We start from the raw sequence: 25,358 nt of genomic DNA on the forward strand, positions 1-25,358 counted from the left end.
TAATTATAGCTGGTCAGACTCATGGATAATGATTCTTAGTAGTGTGGTGTAATTTTGAATATAGTGCATTAAATACTAGTTTATTATCCACATACAAAGCCTAGTGCTACACCTCTAGTTCTGCATACGAGCTGCAGCACTGTGAAGGACCAGTAAAATGAGGGAAGAAACTTGCAGGCTAGAGCAACCTCAGCCTGAATCATTGGTCAGTCTCTGCTTTGGTGGAAAGAAATGTTTGTTTACGCTACAGAGAATGTCAAAATGTCACTTTGCGGTCTCTCCTTTGGCCTTCAGCTGAAGTGAGCAAACGTCTTTGGCAAACACTCATCGCTCTTGTCCTTGCAGCCTCCCCTGCCTCAATGGTATTCCACTCCACAGCTAAGTCATGCTGTGAAGCGACTGCAGAGCATACTGTAGCTTACGCTTTCTAGTGTATCAAAGGCAACTATTCTTCATTTGTTGCCAGATGCTTCCCATTTAGCCGAGAAGATCCGTGTGAGAAAAGCATCTGAAATAAGAAGGTATGTGGAAAAATGAACTTCAAAGAGAAAAAGACCATTAGACTCTCACATGGACATTGTTCTCATATATTTCCCATTTTATCCCACTGTCAAAGACCTCAAAGGACATCCAGCTTTACATTTAATCATTATCCGTACAGGTTATGTGTCGGGGTTTCAGTACTGTATCCAGAGTACAGCCAAGTGTGTTCAAGGTTACAGTGGTCAGCTTGAATGAAATGGATTATGCTAAAGTGTTTTTCAGATTCAGCGAACAAGCCAGATGCACTTACAATGAGTAGAATATCATGAAGTTCCTGGCATAAGTCCTTGTAAACCTGAGACAAGTGTGAAGGAAGGAAATAAATAACAGCTAAATGGTGAAGCAGAGTGGATTCAATCCTAATGCAAAGAGGAGGAAGATGAAAGAGAGCCCGAACTGACAGGAAGTTGATGTGACATAGTTCTTGAAAAGTTTTTAGCCAACAAAGGAGAATGGGTGAGTGCCATCGCTTTACTGTCTGAAGTCAGACAACAGTTAAAAAACGGAGGGACCTGTCGGTATATGACATTATTTCTGATGGAGAGGTGAGGTTGTTCTCGTGAAGATGAACCTGTATCTGGTGGTAGAGCCCTTTGCATCGGCTGGACCAGGAACTGGAGATGCTGGGTTGTAGTTTTTATCCACGCTAGCAGCATGGCTCAAGGGATGACAGTGTTGGTCGGTCATTCCGTACACCACTTTGGTTCAGACTGAAATATCTCAACAACTATTAGATGGATTGCCATGAAATTATACACAGAGATTTTTGTTCCCCCAAGGATGAATTGCAATAACTCCGGTAATCCCTTAACTTTACATCCAACCCCATCGTGAGGTCCAAAGTTTGGTTTATAACCAAATACCTGCAAAATGAACGACATTCCCATCAGTCTCAGCTGTACTTTGAGATATTTTGGTAAAAAAAAAACACCCAACAAAATGGTGACCCAGGCTAATACAAAAGTTCTGTAAAAGTCTGTATACATGCCGTGTAACTTTGTAACTCGTGCATGGAATTTTGCAGAATCACCTTTAAAATGAAGGCACTTGAATTCACCTAATTAATTTGTGTCTTATTCCCACAGAGGCAAATTCTCTTTTTCTTTTCGTTTGGGATGTAGAGTTGGATTAATGCAACTTTCTCAGGGATGCTTTGGCAGTTGTGGCTTCGGAGGGACTGAACCACTGATCTCAGGTCGGAGTCAACCAACAACCAGGAGTTCTGAGTCTTGCTCCTGCTGCATTTCAATCCAACCTCCTAATCACAAAGCATTTACCTGGAATGTGACGTGAAAGAGCGACAGAGAAGCAACAATCAACTCTAACAACAGGTTCCAAATCCACCCTACGACCTGCATTGTAAGTCCCCTGAGATGAGCCAGCCACATGTAAATAATGTGGAGTCACACTGTGCGACTATGTGAAAAGTCTAGTAATGGTGATGTAAAATGTATTATGGTTTTACTGCAAAGGAAGGAAGTTTGTTTATGCACTTTTGAGCCAGACAGGAATCTACCTCCATCTTGCATTATTGCTATATGCACCATTATCTTGATACAAACACACTTTGCTGGGGGTGCATTTTTCATTTTAATTCCACTATAAATCACTGATCAGTGACCACTAAGGCGCAACCCTTTTGCATCTTTAATGTCTTTCCTGCTGTCAGTTGCCATAAAGCTACACCCTAATGCTCTGAGGGTGGAAGATGGCTGACAGCTCTGCTCTACTATCAGTTCAGTTTTACTCAAATACCCACTTTTACCATCGCAAGGAAAGGGAATTATGTGACATAAGGCTGGCAACAAGCATCAAGCATCCGACACAAGCAACACAGTAGCAATGCCAGGATAATGGTTGCCGTGTCAGTGGGAGAGAGTGAGTCATTAAAAATGCAGGACCCATTTAAACAGTATGTAAAATTGAGCAGATTCTAAATATATGTGTCCTGGTCCATGAAGGCTCAGGCTTCTCCTTCTGTTCTCTCTGTGCAACAGTGAAGGCGGCAAATCGGTGGAGTCAAGATGAATGAATGCACATACACATAAAACAAAATGCAGCGGCACATACATGCATGCCATGCATATGACACACACACACACACACACACACACACACACACTAAAAGGAGGATGTTTCTGAAATTGGATTTTTAGTATGGTGGAACTCCTACAAATTTAAATAGGAGTAAACAAATCTCACACTGGAGGGCTTGACTTAAAAAAAAAATCACAGTGTGTTCCAACTATGTGAATTCAGTCTTTCGTTTTACACAAGAGAAAGGTTTGGAGGCAGTATGGACTTGCTTGGAAGGAAACCAAACCGGTTGGTTTTCCAGAGAGTTTCCCTGTTCATGACCTGGCCTGAAGGACTTTGTTGAAGAGACACTTGTAGACAGTGTTTGGTTTGAAGCCAAAGGGTGCGACCAAAATGCTGGGCCAGCAAGTAATGAGGATCACAAGTGTGAGATCCATCATCACAGACAAGTGCACTCATTATTCATAGCAGCTTGACTGCAGAGAGCAGACATGGGTGTGCGCGTAAAGTGCACGTGAACACCTAAAATATCTAAAATTAGCATCAATAACCAATGTGGACGTCAATTGTCGGACCTAACTTGTGTTTAAACACAGCTGGCGCCTTCTTATCTTTAAGTTCTCACAAGTGTAACTATTTTTGCACAACAGTAGATTTAATAAAAAATTGGGTCAGTTTGGGTATTTCCACCATGCTGTGCAATGATGACCTGTAATGACTAACATATGAATACATGTAAGAGTTATGACACATCACAAATGAGAATCATACTCGGTAAGGGTTGGAATGTTGAGCTGCAACTCGTAATAATCTCCAGTGTCAATAAATATGATGATTATTACTTGATTATTGTTATTACTTCATCTTTTGACCCATAAAAAGTCTGAATGAATCCATCCATCCAAATTTCCCCAGACATAATAATAAATAATACAATTTATTTATAGAGCGCTTTTCACAGACTAAAAAAAATAAATCACAAAGTGCTTTAACAGAGCAGACATTTAAAAGCATAAAAAACACAATGTGACCATAGGGTCAATAAATTACACAGAGAAATTAAAAAAAAAAAAAGGTGTGTTTTAACAACAGACATCTGGGTTCTGTTGTTGTTTTGGAAAGAACAATGTCATGAGAAATAGGCAATTTGCTGAAGTCAACTCATGTCATTTCATGACTAAATTGTAATTTGTAAAACAAAAATCACGGCAAACTCTTTGTTAAGTTTACCACTCAGACGGAACGCAGCGATAGCGGCTCGCTAGGTTGGCCAAACTCTGTCTGGTTTAATAAAAAAAGAAATTACTCCCAAAATGTTTTTATCTAACAAAATAATCCGCTTCAGTCCATATTTATTGCGTTTAGCCTTTGAAAAATAAACATTTTCACTGCGGTCAAAAAATGTTTGATCTCACATTCATAAAAAAAACGACAGTATCAGATCATCGTTTTTTGTGTCCGATAAATATGTTGTAAAAAAAATACGGTAAGGCAGTAACACACAGCTCAAGGTGTGCTTACTTCTCACTTTTACAGCCATGAGAAATATCCTTCAGCCAAATCCAGTGCAGTATCACGACAAGTATTGTGTACAACGAGACTTTAAACCAGCTGCTATTTTCAGCAAGCGACCAAGACTAAAATCAGAAATGTTGAATTCTTGTCAAAATGAACACTGCACCGTGCAGAAGAACCCCAGGCAGACACACACTCTTGCGTCACACTGTGAACAAAAACAGGAACAATCACTCTGCTCATCCTGAATTTAGCCGGGGGGTAAATTACTGCCCTTAGGTGTCTAACGCAAAGGCCAATCTGCTTGTACATGTTTGCATACACGTACACAGATGTGCAGCCTCACAAACCAACACGCCTGCTGAAGCATTCCAGATGGCCAAGCAGGTTGTTTTGTGCCGATTTCCCCCAATTAAACGTCTGAACAGAGATATCACCCACAGGGAGATACGTCGGTCCGTGCCGAGGCATTAAGACTCAACAACTGCGGACATCTAACAAGTAACACAAGTACATGCAGCCATAACTCAGTTACTTTGAAAGAGGCCCTAGTTAATGAATAATATGGAATATAACAATGGAATAACAGGATTTATTGTTTTGTGAAGAGTAGTCTCATTTTGAGTGTCAGTCTTAGTAATAGTTGTTAGACATGGGTTGGGGTTATTGCAGACACTGTATTGATACACTTTGTGTCATTTGACAGTTGAGCATCAGGATTCACTCTCAACGGGTCACCAACCTTTTATTAAACCAACAAAACCCTCAGAGGCTAATACCATGCTGTTAATTGTACGGCAAAAGAAAGGGACCAGTGTTGCATTGTGAGCGCCGAGTCCGTGTCATGCTGTAACCTCAGCTCCCGTACAGAGCAACTGAGCTGAATGTATTCTCCGCTGCAGCTCGGCACCGGGAAAAATCAGCTGACTGGAGGAAAGCAGCACCCTGGCACTCTGGCACCGCACATCTGGCATTGAAAAGGCCTCGGAGCAAACGTGCTGACATTACTGTTTCGTGGGGGCTCTCTCTCTATTTTAAGCCACCTGGTTTCTGATATCTGTTGCAATGAATGACATTGAATGCAGCATTTGTATTTATCCTGTAACCAAAAGTCCCTGACACAAATTGCAAGAGTTGTTGATGTTCATTTGTAGAAAAAACAATGCTGTTAAAGAAGTCTTGAAAAGATTGCGTGTTGTGTCTGGAGGCACATTTTTTGGTCATGTACCCTAAAGTACCCTTTCTTCAGCAGATGTATTTGAAACTACCAACTCCAACACTAAAAACACTGCTTATAATCACCACTCCAGCCCTCAGGCCAACCTCGACATGGAGTTAATGTAGGGGACAGTCATTCAAGTTGGCTCATGTCCTTGAGTCATAATTGTTCCAAGCTCATTCTGATAGAAAAGTTGATCGTAGCTGCAGGAGCAATATGTTTTCTTGCAATATCGCCGCCCTTCAAACACTCACTCATTTCCACGTCGTTTCAATAGTTGTGGTTTTTGTTTTTGCAGATATGATTTCCCCACATTAGCTCTGTTTTTCGCATCGACCCCAATCACCATTGTGCGGACCATAAGCACATCCGAAGGGATCTTGAGTGAGTGCTATAAGTAGAAACATGCATTATTAAGGAGGTATATTTTCCATATGCGTGGTCTACATATGTGATCAAGTTTGTCATGAACGTGAGAGAGAAAAAACCTGAAGTTATGAATGAAACACACTGACATTTACAGAATTTTGAGATTTTTTTGAGAGATACGCTTATTACTCTCTTACCCAGAGTTTGATGAGACGATTAATACCACTCTCACATCCGTCTAATGTAAAGCCTGCAGACGGTTCGCTTCGCTGACTGTTAAGAAACAGCTCACTGTCTCAAACCGGTTATACAAGGTCTGTAATTACAATAAGGTAAATATCTTCACATTACATTATGAACTGAGAAACCCTGATTTGGAGGTATAGTTCACTTTACACATGCTGGATGCTCTATATAGTTTAGAGAATATTTATGGATCCAAGAAGAAGCAGACAGAAGGGATGGACTCAGAGAAGAAGTCGCAATTACAAATCCGTCTGCTACTTCAGCACCACGGACATGGACTCATCAATACACAGCACAGATAATCGACTGATATTTCAGCGCCATGGTCTGTAATTTACACAAACTCATGCAAACGTTTGTTGAAAAGTCACACACTTCGTTTTTTGTCTTTGTATGAATGTGGTCAGTGAAGTAGTGAATCACAAAAACAGAAAATACCTGTCAAAAAAAAGTTACTGCTGCCCGTAAAATACGCGATGAGGAGAATATTAACAGGCAGGAACATAGCCTAAAAGGAAGTTTCATTCACTGCTGAGTTGAAATTAAATTTGGTAATTTGAGTGCTTTGAAGATGGTTACAACATTAATCTGTTGAACTGAAACTTTAAAATTGTACTTTCAAACAGTACTATTAAAATAATAAAAAAATAACTATTTTGAGAGGGATAATGGAAATAACCAGGATTTGTAGCCCTTATTTCAGCATCCTCACATTTTATCCAGGATGGATTTCAATGTATTTTAAATAAGACGCACAGATTTTCTTCTCACGGTAAAATGAAAACATGAAGTCGGGGCCAAGACTGCTCACACGGCCCATTCCTGCAAATCTCTTCTCTTATTCTATCCTCTCACAATGGCTGTTCAATAATTAAAGAGAACCGTGTGCAGAATATGTTGCCTTATTCAAGCCAATGTTCAGGAAGGCTACAGGCGTTCCGCCATGACCAGAAAGCTGGAATACACCAGAGATTTGCAAACAGTCGCAGAGCCACAAAACAACAGCGGAAACACTGGAGAACAGGGACGACAAGAGCTTATTTAAATACATCCAACAGGAGACATACAAGTAATACACACTGTAAATCTCTGTCACCCCAAAAGCTGTCATGAGTCATGAGTATAGCATTTCCATAAATCAACTAACAATAGATCTGTTATGTCCAGATTTGCTACGTCGGGCACATTACGTTTTCTAATAAATATAGTTGTTGTGAGTTGCACTGATAGATGTATTTGGGCGATAAAACATACAAAACGAAGAAAAGACTCAATTTGAGCATCTTGTGTTGATTCAACTTTTTATACATCATGTCACGTAAACACAATACAAAGAGATTTGTAAAGAAAACCGATGGATAACAATTTTAAATGCAGTGTTGGACATTAAAATACAGAAGTTGTAAAATGGGTCACGGCTGTAGCTGCACTTGGATCCCTCCGCTCATGTTGTGTACTTGTTGTAGTTTTGGAGGGTGTAGGTTGCCATGGTATCCAACAGCCAACCACGTGTCACGACAGTAGCGTGTCTAGAGAGACCTGTAAGTCAGAGCGTTCATTGGTAAGTCTGTGTACAATGTAGAAACAATTGGAAGAAGTACACAGATATGAAACACTAACCTGTATATTAAGAGCTTAAGACAAAAATAAAATAAAAATCTACATTGGTAGAAATGTGTAAATGTGGTGTTTAACTAATATTAATGTCAAATTAAGCTCTTTTTGTTTGCCTTTTTTTTTAAATAATTTTTAATCAGTTTATCAACATTGCATTACTTTGTTTATTTTTTGTCTTTTTGATATATTTGTCAGTATTTTATTTCTATTAGTATTATTATGTTTTTTTAATTCTGTAAATTTTTTATGCTGTTTGTATATAAATGATACTAACCTTTACACTTAAACATATAAACATGGTACTTTATACCATAGTTTAGATATTACATTAAAAACTGAGCCAGAAAGCGTTTCAGTATTCTGAGTGATAAAATATTCACGGTTTACTGAACAAAACAATCTTTGCTTATTCGATCCATTTAACTTTGTTTTAGACACATATCAGACACATCATCACAGATCACACACATTTGAAAACATAAGCAGCGTATTCCTGTAAGGCAGGGCTCTCAAACTCATTTTCACATCAGCATCATGGTCGCCCACAAATAAATGTAAATGTAACTACTCGTAACATATTGTTAAATAACTCTCTGCATTCACAGTTTAAAGTAGTCTTCAATGTGCTCACAATACATTTACATGTTAAATGTACAGTAACCAGTCAAAGAGCTGCTTCTAACTGTTTAAGTATCTCATAATTTTGACTTTCTATTTCATAATTTTGACTGTCAATCTCATCTTTTTGACTTTCAATCTCATAATTTTGACTTTCTATCTCAGAATTATGAGTTTCTATGCCGGGAGTTTGAGACCCCTGCTGTAAGGCATTAATAACCTGGACTGAAATGTCTTGTAAAACATAATCTGGAGGGTGTGCACACACATTTCCATTAGATCAGAGGATGGGACAGAAGAAGAAAGAGATGTGTGTGATTTCAATCAATGGCGCAGAAGAGGATACAGGGGGAGAGAGGGGAGGGTAATGGACTTCTCGATTACCTGGGCTATGAGTGCCAGAGGACGTGGAAGAGGAAAAGATGCTTTAAATATGCAGCAGTGTAAATTAGGATGCCAGGAGGAGGTTGGAGGGGGATTCAGAGCCACTTGCTCCCTCTCTCTTTTCAAACTGTCATCTCGCCTCGTGCCATGGCAGCATCTTTCTTCTGTCGCCAACTTGTTTCGACATTTCCCCCCAGCTCCGATCTGACATTTAATCTTGGCCATTTTTTCTGCTGCCTAGGTTTCCTTCACACTCGCTCTCCTGGCAAGTCACTCCCCCTCGCTCTTTGTCGGGAACGGCATTTTGGCTGGCAGCGCCTGCCATTTCACCGTTCTGTCACTCTCCAGCTGGTCCTCGCGCAGCCACAAAATGCATTCAAATCAATGTACTAATGGGCAGACAGGTGCACAGACATGCACAGAATGTCTACGCTTATGGGGACCGTCCATTCATTACGGCGTATTCAGATCAGAAAACTGACCTCAAACTATTTTGAATAAGTCACGAATACTGAAAACTGATGTTTAGTCCCTGTTATGCATTCACAGATTTACTGCTTTGCCCTTAAAAGCCTTTTCTAAATAAGAGGTCTACATTCTAATAATCTTGTTGATGATGTGAAAAATGCTTTTGAGGAGGAGCACAGTGTTTTCACACAGAATTTCTATATTTAAGTTAGAAAAATGTATCATTTTAATTTCAGCCTGGAGCTTCACCTTTCTCAAATGTTGTCAAAAGATGTTGTTGCTCATGGTTGTTAAAAACATGACAAGAGCGTATTAGCTATTAGCATTTACAACCTAATGAAGACAGCCTGGCAATGGTGGCTGGTTAGCATTGGCTAGCTAGCACACTCTTTTTCCAAGTTATTCTTTTACCCGTCGCCACATCATGGCAAATCTTAAGCTAAATGTTCGTTTTATGTTAAAAAACAACAACTACAAACTTTTTAATGGAACCAACTGGAGCTAGCTAACTTAGTTTGCCAACTCCAGTTTGCCATTTGCTCACCCTCCTTTTCTTAAAAGGACACTCTTGCTGGGTCGAGCAGAAGGTTTTCAAGAAATCTTCTTGCTTGCATTAAATCAGTTAAAATAGCCTCCGCTTGGTTTCTTTGTTGATGACGCTTCAAGTGTCCAAATACAGGAAAACAATAGACGTAGTGGCTGAAAATTGTCTTTGCAATACTGACTAAACTTGCTTAACGTATGCTAGCGGCATAGCGGCTAATGCCTAACGGACAATTCAACATGTTAAGACTATGATGAGAAAACAAATAAAATGTACCACGGTTGTATGATATATTGGTATACTGTCCATCACAACCAATTCCTGTCCGACTCTATGTGTAGGTCTATGCTCGTACCAGCCTTAACACCCGAGGTGAAGCCATGTAGGAAATATTCAATCAGCTGCAGCTGCTGCTGTCAGTCTAATCTCTATCTTTATGAACTCTGTATGAGTGTCTGCATGCCTGTGTGTGTGTGTGTGTGTGTGAGAAAGACAGATTGAATGAGAATTACTATGATTGAAAGTGTGTGGAAGCAGAAGATGAAAATGTAAATTTAGACTCACTGCTGTCTGTGGACGACGACTCTGATCCAGACTGTACGATGACGAGCTGATGAGAGATCTGCAGAACAAAACCAAGGAAATTATCCCGAATATAGAATTACAAATTAGCAACAAGTAGAACATATATATTTAAAAAGGCAGACAAATTGGAAATAAATGATATTTTCACACCTGCCTGTTAGATTATGGATTATCAACATGCAATATCGTGCTTTAAAGCTGCTGGTTTGAGGGTTGTTAATACGGATGCAGTGGTTATTGGATGTGGGGATTTCAGCATTAGTCAATCTTTGTTATAAATAGTGTGACACTTGAATGAATCATGAAGAATTACATTTTTTTTTTTAATAAATAAAACCCAGCAGGCAAATAATAGACATTATGGCGGCTGCAGCTTTGTGAGTCAAAGAATTGTTCAGGGGCTTTTGTTTTTTAAATCACTCACCTGCAAACTCTCAAACATCACTGATCTGATTTTACAACAGTCATCCCTGCTTTTCAGCATTTTTCAAAAGGATGCTGACCAACGGGAAGACCCAATAAGTGACCCGCTTACCTGTTTACTGTCGAGGAGAAGTGGATCTTTGACTACAGCTGCTCCACAGAGCTCCACCATCCACTCCAGCTCATCTAGAATAAACAAACACACACAAAGTTGGCTGTACATTTTGAGTGTTTTGGGAAAACCAAGGTTGATAAAGGTATCCTGGTCACACCTAAATGTAAATGTCTCTACACCACCTTTAAACCAGAGAGGCTGCAGAGCCAGCAGACTCATTTCAGGCTGAGACTTCCTTTGATTGGAGACTTGGAAAACGGATCAATACCCAAGTCTCCACTCAAATCAATAACTCACTCCATCTGTCAACACACCTTTAACTTGGTAGAGAAAAGATTTGCTTGTATTTCCACATACATCAGATCTGAAACATCAACAGCTTCTACGGATGTACTGAATATTTTTAAGCTAAATCAACATTTGAATGCTGCTCTGCTTTTTCTTTGGTTTGTTTTTTTGCATTTCAATTAATTCCATTTAAACTCACTTAATCCGATGAATAACTTTTTGAGGAATTTTCTTTGAGGACTTGTATTTTAGACTAAGACAACAGACACTGAAACAACAACACTTCATACACAACCTTAACAGCTTCCCTTGTTTGTTGCCTTGAACACGAGAACACTCGTGTCAGGAAAACCTCAATCCACATGCAGTGTAAGCTTCAGGTAACCTCGTCATTCAACATACACAAACACAAGCAATTCAATAATGGATGGAATCCTGTTGGGCTGAAGACAACAGACGCCACCATCACGCCTGCGCCATGTAGGAGAAAGTCTTTAAAACTCCACACGCTAGCTAGCAGATGTCGGCCCATTAGCAAAGCTTCATCGATTCAGCAGGCAGCGGGAGGATGCAGCAGAAGCACTTTAAGAGCCCCAGGAAGAAGGAAACCAAGGAATGCTGCCTTGTGGGGTTTTTTTAAGCAATGTGCCTCCTGAGACCTTCACCCATGATCTATCGGTGCATTCATTCATGTTGGAAGGGGAAAGCAGAAAGCACTTTGAAGGAAGGGCAACCAAACTCTCTACCTACTTGGAGGTCATTAACAGTTTGAATCATTAGGGCCGAAACAGGCCGACCGGGACATTTACACCGGTTTTAGAAGATGAGAACAGCAAAAAGTACTTTGGCCACAACTGAAGGCTCATTTCCACTCTGAAAATCTCTTACACAACTCAAAAGTGGTGTATTCAATCCACCCACACTCTCGCCATTGTTCTGCCGTGCCAAACATGACAGCTTGGGTTAAAAAAAAGTGAACGCTTCAAGCTGCGTCAGTCAAAACCTCTGTGAGCTACCGTAACGTTTTCTTTTTATAGTTATTTTTTTCTACCCTTTTCTCTTTTAAAGCAAGGCGGGCATGTCTGTGCAGGACACAGACATCAAGAAAAGTAAATAAGTGCAGTTGAGCAAAGCAATTCTTGATTTGAGAAAAAGAGAACGGTGCAAACAGCACGACGGCAGCTGAAAAAAGGCAACAATTCCATGAAAACACACCCAGTTTCTTGCAGTCTTTTTCCCTTTGAAAGCGTATGCAAAGTAAAGTGTAGCGTGTACATTCAAACATTATCTAGGTGCTGCAACTCATGTGGCGCTTGAGTGCTGTGTTTCTCAGACAAACAAACAGAGATTGTGCAACATGGGGACAACAAATAAAAGTAATTCGAGATGGCTATAAAGTGTATGACAGATATTGTGCAATATATCTGACTCTATCTTAGCTAGTCGCTCACTACAGACAATATATGGTATTAAAACTGACCCGTACGATATACTTTATTGTAAGTGACAATAAAAACAAGTCTACTCATACTGCATCGAGGAAGAGTAGGCAGCAAAGACAACGAGGAACTCTGCTAGTCTGCAGTTATGCCGCTGTAATATTGTCATGATAATCTTCATAGATACAACACTGGTTTGCATGTCACGTCTCAGCCTCTGGGCCTTATAGAGTACACAGAAGACTTGGACGTGTCATGTTGCCGATGTGATTTACCTGTTGTCATGTCTGTAAAAGGCCCTTGGAAGCAGATGTTGTAGCCCTTCATGAGCAACTGAAGAGAGAAAGAAGGCACGAGTTTAGAAATGAAAAACGACCTGCTGTGAGATGTCTGGAAACAAAATGTCTACAGTCGAGGAAACGAGGACATTGATTCAGGGAATTTAACCTTCGGTGTTAAATAACACTGTTTGTGAACAGCTGTAACGAACACCTCCAGCAGGGTTACACCGGTATTCCTCACTTAATGTGCAAACAATAAGTGCTCTGTTTTTTCTGCTCTGGCTGTAACACTGTAAATTCAGGGGTGAGTTGAACAGAAAAAAAGCCATCTTACCAAGGTAATACCACGCTTTAAGCATATAAAGAACGACGGCCTGACCGACACCGGGAGCGCAACGGTGTATTGCACTCGGGACGACAGAAAGAAACGACAGAAAGGAAATGTGTGACTCACATCCCGGGCCTCGTAGACGGCGCGTGGCTGGATGGAAGAGTTTGAGAAATAAATGTCCGAGCTGCTGGAGAGAGAAATACTCGTTTCTCACAGCTCCCTGTCCGTCCACAGTAATCATGAGCCCGAGGGGCTCGGTGAGATGACAAAGTGCTTCTGTTCCAGATTTTTAATTTAGACAACACCTAATGTCCTTCAGGAGGTATGAGTGTGTGTGATGTGATAACTTGCAAACCCTACACACACGTATTTATAAACATGTTCACTCGAGAGTTTCTTCGGCTGATTTCCTGCACATCAACATTCTGGCGACAGACTCAAGGAGTCCCGGCACTCCATTTAATCTGTTAGTCTGTTAGTCACGGTGGTGCCGGTGACAGAAAGCGAGTATGAACGGGACAATCTGTCCGGCTCCATCGAGAGTGCCGGCGCTGCGTTGAAGCCGCTTAAATAAGCCTGAAATGACTAGCTAATTCAATTCGAGGAAGTTCTTCAAAGGCAGCGATACGGCCAACATGACATCGAGCCAGTTCTAATTTCCCCCTCAGTGGCAACAGAGCCGGTCCTGCTGGCCGCACACAGAGAGGAAAACGAGCTTTTACAACAGGGCCCGAGCTAAGAGGCTGGTGCAAGAGGAAGAAACGGGCTCAAGTGCCGCTTGGTATTGGGACACTTTATGTGATTTTCTCCATTGAGTCAGGCTGCTCTTTGAGGTCGGACAGTGTTTTCACAAACTGTTGGCTGTTGTGAGGCTGTTTGCTTATGTTTCCAGGCTGTCAATCAAAGCTGATCAAACCACACACACACACACACACTCAGTCCTGATGAAGCACAGTCGCTTTAACACAAAATATATAAAATAAATTAAACTCAAGGATGATTTAAAATGGGATTGTCGGTAATTTAGTCATAAATATTCAATGTTACGGATAAATACTTACGGTAACAAAATCATATTTTATTGTATTACTTTTAATGTGCCAGTATCTAGTAACACAGCTGCAGGTGAAAGAAAAGAGCCACTGTGGTTTCTTAAGGACTGACTTTAGCTTCCACCTTCGGGGGCCGTCTAGATGGAATAAACACAGAATAATAGCCGATCTGTTGGTTTGTAAGGCGCTCACGTTATTGTCTTCACTGGTACGAGCTCTCATGGGGCCCTGGTGGTCGGGTCCATTCACCACGTCACCTCTCACTTCAAAGACGCTCTGTTGGAAAAGCAAAACGACTTCAGTATGTGAACCTCACTCACAGCGGCATGAAGCCTTTATTATTCACTCTCTTCTCATAAAAAGGACTGACGTAAGCTAAAGTAATTCGATTTATCTTCAGGGTGAAATACGCTCCCGAGAGTCCGCTGAACACTCTTCAGTTTGACAGAGTTCCTCTCATAATTGTATGGAGTCCACCTCTACATTCACCATATGATGCATAAAAAATGCTTAAGAACTGGCCCGGATGACGGAGAAATGGTTTGAAATGAATGGAGGTGCTGAACAAAGCTTGGCAGAGGGTTGTACTTGCATAGCACAGAAACAGATGGAGGGATTAGTCATGCAAGTGGCTGACAAATAATCTATGAGGTATCACAACGAACCGCATGCAGAGATTCATCACGCAACCTTAATTCGACATGGAGACATACAGAGATAGCAGGAAGTCACCGGTGCACAGACTTGGAGGCAGACGAACGTACCTCATCTAAGAGTTCCTTTTGTCTGAAGCACTCTGAAATCCCTGCGGAGAGGGAAAAAAAAAAACGCTGCGCTTTTTGTCAGGAACACAAACATTATTCCGGTGGCTACTGTATTATGCAACGCTCCTTTTGTTCCAGCCTATCCCTCCGCATCAGTGATCTGTGGGACTTACACTGGAAGCTCACCACCCACTTCCTGCCTGCGATGCCGAGGAAGTACTTCAGTGTGCGCTCGCACACCAGTTGTTCGTCTGCCAGAGAGAAGAAACAGAGACGCGTATGGAGTACATGTGCAGGCATAAACACACCGGGATTTGACAGGTTTAATGTAACGTTTAGGTTTAATTTGAACAGCTCTTTTAAACGGCATCAAGTCTAAGATGGAGAATATCGTCACAGAGACAAATCCCGGTCACTCAGCAGGGTCAGAAGTTATTCTTCCTTCAAGAAATTGATTTGCATTCCAAGTGCTCGTTATCGATGCGCCTGAAACATAACTTCATTTCAAGTGATTGTTTTTAATGCTAATGGTTGGAATGGGACACCTCTTGCTCCGTTCCAACCTTGAACCGTAAAAGATCAAGAGTCCCAGCGCTCCCACTCTTTAGTTACCCAGGAAGCAGCTGGCATGAAAATACGGCTTCTTAAAACAGTGAGAGTTAATGTGCTGCTTTGGAGACAGCGAGCTCTGGAATTAAATATAATCTATCAGAGAGGGTAATTAGCAACAAGCGGATGAATAGAGGAGAGGGTGCGTGGGTGAGGGAGAAACAGAGAGCTTATCATTTTAGGAGCGCTTTAAAAAGACGCACAAAACCAGCTGGAACTACGTATAAAAAAGAAAACATACTTCTGGAAATGCTAAATGTTCCTGCTCGGGAAAATATTGAAAAACAGGTCCCTGAAAGAAGGTAAAGTGGATTTTCCAACGGCAGCTTTAATTGTTCTAGTGTGTAGCAAGCAAAGTTCAAGTTTCCGCAGGTGATTGGACCTTTCTCGCACACTTCTGCTGTGTCATCACCATCTGCTGGACTGTCCCTCTATTCCGGCACTGCCAATGGTCTTAAATGTAGTGCATGTGTGAATGGTGAAAATCACTAGCGGTGCCTGAAAGGTTACCAATTCACCGGGAACTATGTGTGAAAAGAGGCTCCAGTATACACCAAACACTGCCTGCTCGTGAGCATTCTCACCTGTGTGCATTATGACATGGGTCACCTCCGGGGTTACCTTAGAAGCCACGTGGGCACCAGCGCGCTTGGCAAACCTTTTGACCATTATCTAAAGAGACAAAGTGGTTAGAGCATCCTGCTATAGAGCACTAGATAGACACACTCATTGATTGGATTGCTGAATGGGCACCTGTTCATTGGGGTCTAATCCAGACGACACCAGCACCATCTTGGTTTTACTCCTATCTCTCGGAGGAGTGGTATTTTCTTTGTCTTCTTGCCCGTCTGATGGCGAAGCGCTGTTTTTTAACGTTTTGGCAGCTGAACTGGAGCAGAGTGTCTTGGAGGCTCCGGTGCCTTTCACCCCCGGCCCCGTGTGTGCGGAGCTCTGCACGGCTGATGACAGAGAGAAAAGCAAACAAATAAAAACAAAGAGTCAGCAATAGTAAGGCTGATCAGACCTCCCGGTATATTGGGTATCTTCATACAAACACATTTTTGTCACACCTTCATTAAGCTCACAGTCAGGCTACAATGCACCAGACAAAGCACATAAACTCCGCTGAACTCAGTCCAAACCTGAGACGCAATAAAGAGCTCCTCTCTCCAAGTGGCAGTTGTCAAATAGACTTCTATCGTTCGCAGTAGTCTAAAAACAACGTCTCTGTCTTCTGCTCATGTGCTTCTGGACATGCATTTAATCCTTCACCGGTGGCCTTACCCATCTCGGCCATGCTGCCGCGCTCCGACGGTCTCGTGCTCGGCTCTCGCTCTACTTCTGGAGCAGCTTCTCTGCAGGAGAGACATGCACATTAACGTCTGAAGGAAACGAGACAACATAGTGTGGATTGTAGTTCAACTGCCAAAGCAACTGAAGGGATGTCCCCCGCTGATCTGCAGGGTCACTATTTGGACACACCGAAGCTTTTTATCCTGTTTTCTTCAATATTTAGATGAATACAGTAAAATTCTACTGTTGTCTGAAAACTACATTTGAACTTATTAGTATTTTGTTGCATGCTGGAGTTCAAAAGGAAGCTTTGCAAATCCTTTGCAGTCAATCATTGTCTAAAGTCTTCGACCCAAAAAACTTGAGCAAATACTCTGACTTGCTGCTGCTTTCAGGAGCCTTTCTGCCTTCGGTCTCTTCTTCGGTGAGTGAAAAAACACTTTGATTCATTTCGAGTGACTGACTGAGCCGATCAACAACATTACACCGTTTGGCAGTGAAAACAAAAGAAACCCGGGTTGTCTTGTCTGTGTGTTAAGGGTCGTTACTAGCGAAGTGTCTATCTGCAGTCTCCCCGAGATAACTCCTGGGACTGATTTACTTCACCCCAAACCTTTTCCTCAACCTAAGCAAGTAGTCTTATGTGCCTAGACCGAACCGAACCGCAACCATCTCGAGGGGCATATCACATAGTCGGCGTTTCCTGTTGTACTGTACACCCGCAGAAAGACCTAAAACAAGAGGATTATGTCCCCTAAAGCTGAGCAGCAGCAATATAAACTTATAGCCATTGTTTCAGTTCTAATCAAACATGCTGGATTAGAGCCAAAACAATAAAAAAAAATAAAAAAACAGACAACACTGTCCTCACACTCTTGCATTTGGTAGAAAGATGTAAATGTAGGATCAGAACTCGGTACGGGCAGAAACTCAACATCCAGTTATTTGTAGATTACAACACGTTTTATAACTCACGCTAACAAAGTTTTGGAAGATCCCCTCCTTTGTTTCGTTACGCAGGAGCTGACTACTGGCTGCGTGCCTGCATTTAAAGTACCTGCACCAAAGTGATAACGGCTGACTGAAAACTTGTCATACGCTCCAGTGCCGAACATTCTTTCCAATTTCACCAGTGCTCTCATGGAGTATTTACTTTTTAATTTAGAACTTTTACAGCTAAAGCCCTCCTTGTTTCCATCTCTCCCTCCCTCCCTCCCGCTCGCCTGGAGGACAGCACTTAGAACCCTGCGAGGCGAGAGGCTGGTAGAGGAGCAGTCAAGCGGGAGAGATAAATTACCGTGGCGACACAAGTTTCCCTCTAAGTGCTCGAAATGACATATAAGATGCAGTCAGTAATGACTTTTTATTCTCCACAGCGTAAACAGATTCTGGGTTCATTAGAGAGATTATCCGCCTGTCCTCTTGAGATACATCACCCTCTGAGAACCAGACACACACACACACACACACACACACACACATTAACCTGCTAACTTTCTCCTTCAGTTACAGATTGAAAGAGACCAATTACATGCCACTTGCCCCAGTTATTGTCCTGCTTAATGTGGCGGCATTGAAAGACGGCTCAATTCAAAATGTATTTACAACGTATACAATCCTCTGAGGAGAGAAACACAACACACTGGTGCAGGTTATCTTTAATTACAGTTGTTATCAAAGGCAGGCGTCGTCTCTGCTGATCACTTAACTGACCGTGTGAACGAAAACTAACCGGCTGTAGCTCCATATATAAATGGATATGTGGGTGTTATTGATCTTTCCATCTGAAGCTCTGCCAGAAAGTGAAGAAGCGTATTTCCCAGAAGGTCGACCTATCGTTTTAAACTCACACATACTTTGTAGGCACTGATAATTACCACAAATACAAAACGAAGCCCACGAAAAGGACCAGAAGGCTCACGAATGATGACAAATCATTTACAAAGACCATACGGTCAGACAGATGAATACAGACAATTGACAAACGATGACCATGTGGTTTCAAACTGTTCCTGAGTATCATGCCGCTGTTAGAGCATCGGCTCCTCGAATCATGTTCTGCACACTGCAAACAATGACTTCATGTTGGGAGGCACGTTTTTAATGTTTGATAGGAAATGAGGCAGCATTTACTTACAGTGGTACTGTGGTTATAAATTATGTTTCGGCAGAGGTAAAGCAATGAAGCTCAAATAAAGCACACATATGTATTATTGTATTTACTGTGTTTTGTACTTGTTTTCTTGCTCACAATGTTGCGTGTTGACGACGGGTTTTTACGTTTCTTTTACTATCTTTCAGCGTTTTGTATATTGAGAATGTATTCAAAGCCAAACAAATGAAACGGTTCGTTTCTAAATTTGCTATAATAAAAACATTTTATTCATGAAGAGATGATTGTAGAGCTATTAGTCTGCCATGTTTCACTTACCGGTCTGATCTTTGGAGGAGTCTCTGAGCGTCTGTGGACACAAAACAAGCATCAGCTCTCAATGTTTACACAAAACTAAACTAAACTAAACTCACTCAAAAGAAGGACTTGGGTTTGGGGTTAACTGAGATATGATAGAATCCTTAGATATCGAGTATCTTTGCTTTGATGCAATTGTATATATTGAATCAGTCAATCGACTAATTGTGTGAGCTCCAAAAGAAAACATTTCACATTTCTTATCCGCACACCTGCGGTTCGTCTGCTCTGATTGGTTGGTTCTTTGGCAGGACTGTCTCCTTTCTCCTGCAGCACCTCCGACACCAGAGCCATCAGCTTCTCCAGCCTCACCAGCTCCTTCTGCATCTCTATCTTTTGCTGAAAGAGGAGAAAGTAGAACATCTTATAATAACACGTGTCACACACTTTAATCACATGAGGGGGGAATAAGAGGAAAAGGAAAGGACACACACGCTCGCTGCAATCTGTCAAGCTAAGAGGAGGGACCAACACTCAGTCAGCGGTTCATTATTGGAAGGGAATGAGTGCTTTTTCAGCCAAACAGCACTTAGTGAGGACAACACATGTCAGAATAAGAGAGCGAGAAGGTGATTGTATGATATTTAAGATAAACGAAGGCCGATCAGAAAGCAAAGGAGAGAAGCGACAACAGCTTTTCCAGCTGGTGCCGGTTTGAAACGACAGGGTCTGTTAGCTTAGCAACGCTTCGCTGGACTAAGACTTTGAATTTCATCCTTTAAGTTGACAGCGCAAAGTGCATCGATTAAACAGACAATAACACCAAACCTCTGTAGTCTCGAATGTGTGTAATCCTGGGCCCTGTGCTAAACCCCAGAGGCGTTGAAACGTCCACTCGCAGTCAAAGACGGTCGACCGATAAAAGTGAGCGCGCTAGAAGATGGATGAGGTAGAAAACAAGAATCATATTCTAAGCGGCATTTCCTCTAACCTAAATGAAATGCAATTTAGAAAGCTGCTGAGGGGGACATTTTTCACAGAGCGAGGTAGTCCGTCATCCGGGGCTGACAGCTGGGTTTTTTGGGGAAAGTGTCGGGGTCGCCCTCTATGGGGCGTGACGTGACAGTGCACAGTGCGACCAGGTTAATGCTGAACAAGCAACAACTCGACGGACTTCAAAAACGCTCCCGTGTTTGAATTAATGGAAACTTTCCGTCAGGAATCAAAGCTGGTTCATGCGCGGACTTCGTTGCTCGTTTACAGTAGAGGGTGTTTTTCACACAGCATACTGTGGAAGAAAGAAAAAAAGTGATTGAGAACATAAATCCTATTTACCTGTGTAACAAGGACTTCGCTTGAAAATTGTGATGATTCGAACTGTGAGGAAACGCTGACGTCATTCACTGGGACATTACCTGCAGAGAGGGAATAATCAAACTGCTTGGTGTTCTGAGGTTCAGGTTTTTCTGTTCCACAAATTAGAAGAGTGGGAAGCAACAGCAGCAAACACTTCTTGTATGGTGTATCTCAGCAGGCTGCAAAGCTTAAAAATGTAAATGATTTTTAGTTTCTGAGAATCAACTTACATTCCTCTGGCGTGCCAAACAGGTCTACAGACCCCTGGCTGGAATTTACACAGTCGGGGCTCGGGCACTGTTGTGCTCCACCGGCTGCATCACCCTCACCGGAGCCTCCCTGATCCTGAGGAGGAGGAGGAGGAGGAGGAGGAGGAGGAGCTGATGTTCTGAAGATTTCTGTCAAAGTTGGTAATCCCTCTTCACTGCAGTCCGACTCGTCTGAAGACTCGAGCCTCCTCGCCCTGGTCCTCTTCCTGGGCACGTCTCTGACGGAGAAATGGGAGCTCAGCTCTCCGCTGCCGTGGCTGTATGACGCTGCTTCGCGGACCATCTGTACCACTGGTACTCCGAGGCCGTCGGGAGTTAAAGAACACGCCGCATTTAAAAAATGTTCAGCGCCGTCTCCTATCTCCTTCCCTTCGCCAGCATCCCTCACGGAGCAGTCCGGCTGATCCTCCGTCATTTGAGAATACTTCGAGGGTTCGTTTCGCTCCTCGTGTTCCACGTCTCTGAAGCAGAGGGCAGAATCTAACACACGAGGACTCTCGATATCACGCTTTGACACTTTATTAGGCGGGAGGGCACTACTGACACAGTTACCACCAGCGCTGTCTTGACCTGAACAACTGCTGTCAGGGATTGAGGCTTCCACCACCGCTGGATCTGGTTTCTCAATAACTGGCTTTCTTGTGTGGGCGGGTGAGTTAGAAGGAGAGATAAAATCACTCCAAGATGAGTTCTCAGTGTCTCTTAACGCCTCTTGGTTGGTGATTTCAGGTACCTTTGTGTAGATCTGACTTTTTGTAGATCCAACACCAGAACAAACTCGCTGGCTCCCCTCTGCCTCGGCACCCGGCAGGTTTTCTTCGTCTGAACCACGGCTTCTTTTCACATTTGGACAGCCGAGAAGGAAAGATTTTCTCTTCGTGGCTTTGAAGCTCTTGAGCAGTTGCTCCGTGTCCACTTCACTGTCATTCTTATCCTCCTCATCAGCACATTGTGCCTGTTGAGCGACGGTTCCCAACCGAGTATTGTTTTGGTCGTCACTTTCAAGCGTTGGCTCTACCACAGCTGTCGCTGGACTCGTGGAGCTCGGGACCACAGCGACACGAAACGCAGCGTTAGCTTCAGACAACGTTTCAGCATCTGGCACTTCAACAGCTTCCGTTGGACTCAAATAAGATGTTCTCTCGCCAGACTCCATGTTTTCTATTTCTTCCAACTCTTGATCAAAAATACATCCGTTTCTCTCAGCCACCCGTGTCATGTCTTCATTCTGAGGTGATGCCTGATGGTCCAATGCTCCACCTTTAGCTTCCTCAGGTTGCTTGGCAACACTGCCGTCTTTTTCCGCTTTATTGGCTTTGGAGTTGGCTTTCTTGTGACCCTCTTGGACTTCCTCAGCAAAGAGTTGAAGTCTCCTACTTCTCCTGGTGCTTCTCATGAGAGGGACTTCTTGGTCTTCGCTGCTCGGGTAATTCTCAATATGAACTTGGACTTCTTCTGACCTCGGTCTAGCCTTAGGACTGGTTTCTCCATTTTTAACCCCGACCAGAACGAGAGGTTTCGGCCCTCTAGCAGGCTTGCCTTTTTCTGACCTCATGCTTTTACTTTTCCTCTTCTCAGTTTTCTTTTGCTCAGCACTTTCTGACTTGCCCTTAGCTTGCTCTTGCAAATCGCTGTCGACCTGCTGCAGAGTGTTACGTGTCCTTCTATTTGACTTCCTGTCTGGTAGCTGTTGTCCAATATCAGACGCAGGACATGGAGCATCATCGTCGTCATCAATTTTGGCCCTTTCTGGCATGTTGTTCAACTCTTCCCTGTATTTGTCTTTATCATCCGTCTGTTTTGCTTTTGTGACAATGTCGCTGCTGATGTCATTTACTTCTTCTATCCCTTGTTGCTCTTCCTCCATATCGCTTTCATCTTCAGAGCTCGTCTTCTTGACAAAATCAGCCGGAGTGAGAGTGTTCTTCTTCTTCCTTCTTTTGGAGATAATTCGTGTTTCTTTGGTTGTTGGTGTTTCGATAAAAGCATGAAGTGGAGGAGAGATGGTGGTCCTGTTCCCTCTTTTCTCTCGTTTGTAGACGGCACCAAACACCTGCTCTTCAAGGGCTTTAGCACGTTCCTCTCTCTTAGGATTCACCTCACTGTTCTGTATTTTGATATCTATAGTTGAAGCGGAGGAACAGCTGTCAGAATCGTCCGTGTCTTCGTTGGGTTTCTCTAACTCGAGACTTCCTTCAGTTGGAACCTTCATGAGCCACTCGGCAACTTTCTGGAGACTCTTCTTCTGTTTTTCCTCCAGAATCTTGTCGGGCTCCGAATCCTTTTTCTGCTTCTTCCTTGAGGACTTTCTTAAAGGTTGGCGTTCGGCCTCGTCTGGAATAAATGATGGGGGAAGGGAGGCTTTCTCCGATTTGCGGAATCTTATTTTGCCTTTAGTTTTGCGTGTTGACCTTTCCACAACTTCTGACATTTCTGTTTCCACGGGTTCCAAATGATCCGTAGGGCTGTGCATTTTCGTTGGTGGGGCCTCACCAAGTCCGCTGTCCAGGCCTTCAATTTCTGTCGTCATCGGACTTGTACCTTCAAGTCCCATCAGTTTTGCAAATCCATTCTGGGCTAAAAAAAAGGAACGGGAAAATGACCAATAATTAACCTTTTGGAAGAAAACACACTTTAAAAATGAACAATATAACTAGCTTTTAAAAAAAGGCAAATCTGACAATTAATTTGAGGTGAAAATGTGAAGCACCATACATAATAAGCCTCATGATTGTACCTGCTATAGTCGAGGAGTGAGACCTTAAAGGATCATCATTGTCGACATTTTCCACGTTGTCAGGTGTATCCACGGATGACTTATCGGGACAACGTTCAGTAGCTTCAGCATCTGTGACTCTGGATCGAGCAAAATACAAGAGAGACCAAGATGAGCTAATATTATGAATGAATTAGCATTTGTGTTATGCCTGGCCTAGTATGTATTTGAAGGTCTGTATTATATTCTTTGTCTGAAGGAGATCTTGGCGTTCGAAACATAACTTGGTGATATATTTTCACGAGAGCATTCTCTAGTGTGCGGACTCCATTTATACATCTGTCCAGCGCCTACTATTTATCGTCTGGATGCGAGTTCTTTTTCATAAACATATTTTTTTATTTGGGTTATTTCAAGTGACAGACAAGTTAAATGTTCAAATGTCTTACCCCAGTTGTGCTTTCTGCTGGGACATTCCAGTGAAGTCTGAAACAATAAAGGTAATGTTATTAGAAAATGTAATGTCAGCTAATTTTAAGAAGTCTGTGATTTACTCTTACAGTTGGTGCCGGAGTCATGTTCATATGCCTGTATCATGTCCTGCAATCCTGCAACAAGTCTCTGAAACCCAGGACTCTCCTGCAAGCTCCTGTAGAAGTAAAGGATGCACATATCTTATGATGATGAGTTAGTATTAAAAAATGATTACGGTTATAGTGTCATCTTGTTGATTTTCATCCAACCTTTTGGTTACTTTGGTTTTACACACTGGACAGTCAGCCTTGTTGGTTTTGGTGTTGTCCAAAAGTTTCATCATACAAAACCTGGGGGGAAAAAACAAATATTGTTTGTGAGTTCTTGAAAAAAAAAAGTTTTTTTAAATATCAGTTGACAAAATGAGGAGTAATCAAACATTGCTTACTTGCAAAACTGATGGTCACACTTAGTAGAAACAGGTTCAGTCATTAAATCCAAGCTACACGTGAAAGAAAGTATGAAGTCAGTAAAAAACAGTTTAACAAGACGACAAACCTAATCTTTGAATCCACCTAAAAGTGTGCAGAAGAATGTGCTTATTATACTTCTTGGTCAGCATGACACTCACCATATGGGACACTGCAGCGTCTCCCAAAGGACTGAAATACCCTTCCTCACATCGGTGGTCGTTGGGGTTTTCATGGTGATTTTTTAAAAGCTACAAATGAAACAGAGCATATTAAGAGGCTGTAAGCACACTGACAATGCTAGGAAAACATATACACTGACTCAAGTGTGACTGGACCAAATGGTCAACACATCTGAACAGGTGAAATATATATGAAGACCGGATTACGGTGTTTTTGCTATGGTTATATTTGCAGTACAACGTTACCAACAGCAAACGTGATTCAGCACAATATTCCAGTGAGAAGTCAGAATTAACACTCAGTGGTAATATTCGGTAAATACATTGTGCTGTTATGAAGACTGTTAATGTTCATGTATATGGCGTCAGAAGCTGAACTAGGCAGCTAACCTAGTCTAAACATTAGACTGGCTAAAGTTAGGTCAGCTGCTATGATTTGTTTTTGGGAGGTTTTACGACTATAACCGGCATTCCTGACTTTCTGAGATTAAGACAATCAACACGAATAGTTCAGCAGAACAATATGTGACTCAAAGAGTAGATAACCGTTTTTGAAATAGCCCTGGCTCAATGTAAATAACAATAATAATCCACATTTACCTTGTTGTCTTACAGTTTGGAGTTATCAACACAGCAAGCATCCACTTCTGTTTTCCCGCAACTATCGTCTTCTTCTGATTTAGTTTAACTGTGTTTTGAGCTATTGTTACAGCGCCGCCTACTGGGCCGGAAGGTAAACTA

General features: G+C 42.1%; 1 protein-coding gene across 2 annotated transcripts; it reads right to left on the bottom strand.

Moving 5' to 3' along the window:
* Positions 1-7,252: 7,252 nt before the first annotated feature.
* LOC306795317 (uncharacterized protein) lies at positions 7,253-25,273 on the bottom strand. Of its 2 annotated transcripts, XM_079293791.1 has the most exons (21): positions 25,218-25,273; positions 24,597-24,686; positions 24,414-24,467; positions 24,235-24,315; positions 24,052-24,140; positions 23,941-23,977; positions 23,513-23,631; positions 20,737-23,352; positions 20,486-20,565; positions 19,423-19,549; positions 19,172-19,202; positions 16,732-16,802; positions 16,201-16,406; positions 16,032-16,119; positions 15,012-15,089; positions 14,839-14,879; positions 14,267-14,350; positions 12,686-12,743; positions 10,681-10,754; positions 10,125-10,182; positions 7,253-7,468 (listed from the first exon to the last, which is right to left on the bottom strand). In XM_079293791.1, exons 2-21 carry the CDS (start codon positions 24,668-24,670, stop codon positions 7,374-7,376), a joined length of 4,161 nt encoding a protein of 1,386 aa, XP_079149917.1. In that variant the 5' UTR covers positions 24,671-24,686; positions 25,218-25,273; the 3' UTR covers positions 7,253-7,373. The 2 variants fall into 2 exon arrangements, 1 of the variants encoding a protein (XP_079149917.1); XR_013772982.1 differs by lacking the exons at positions 7,253-7,468; positions 10,125-10,182; positions 10,681-10,754; ... (3 more) ...; positions 15,012-15,089; positions 16,732-16,802.
* Positions 25,274-25,358: the final 85 nt, after the last annotated feature.

Source organism: Melanostigma gelatinosum (genome assembly GCF_949748355.1).
Source record: "Melanostigma gelatinosum genome assembly, chromosome: 21".
Taxonomy (NCBI): domain Eukaryota; kingdom Metazoa; phylum Chordata; class Actinopteri; order Perciformes; family Zoarcidae; genus Melanostigma; species Melanostigma gelatinosum.

Excerpts from the sequence above, each read along its gene's own strand:
- LOC306795317 (XM_079293791.1), bottom strand. The coding sequence starts at position 24,670 with ATGAAAACCCCAACGACCACCGATGTGAGGAAGGGTATTTCAGTCCTT. Across the intron at positions 24,468-24,596 it reads ACGCTGCAGTGTCCCATATG|CTTGGATTTAATGACTGAAC; the intron begins GTGAGTGTCATG and ends TTTCACGTGTAG. Across the intron at positions 24,316-24,413 it reads TGTGACCATCAGTTTTGCAA|GTTTTGTATGATGAAACTTT; the intron begins GTAAGCAATGTT and ends TTTTCCCCCCAG.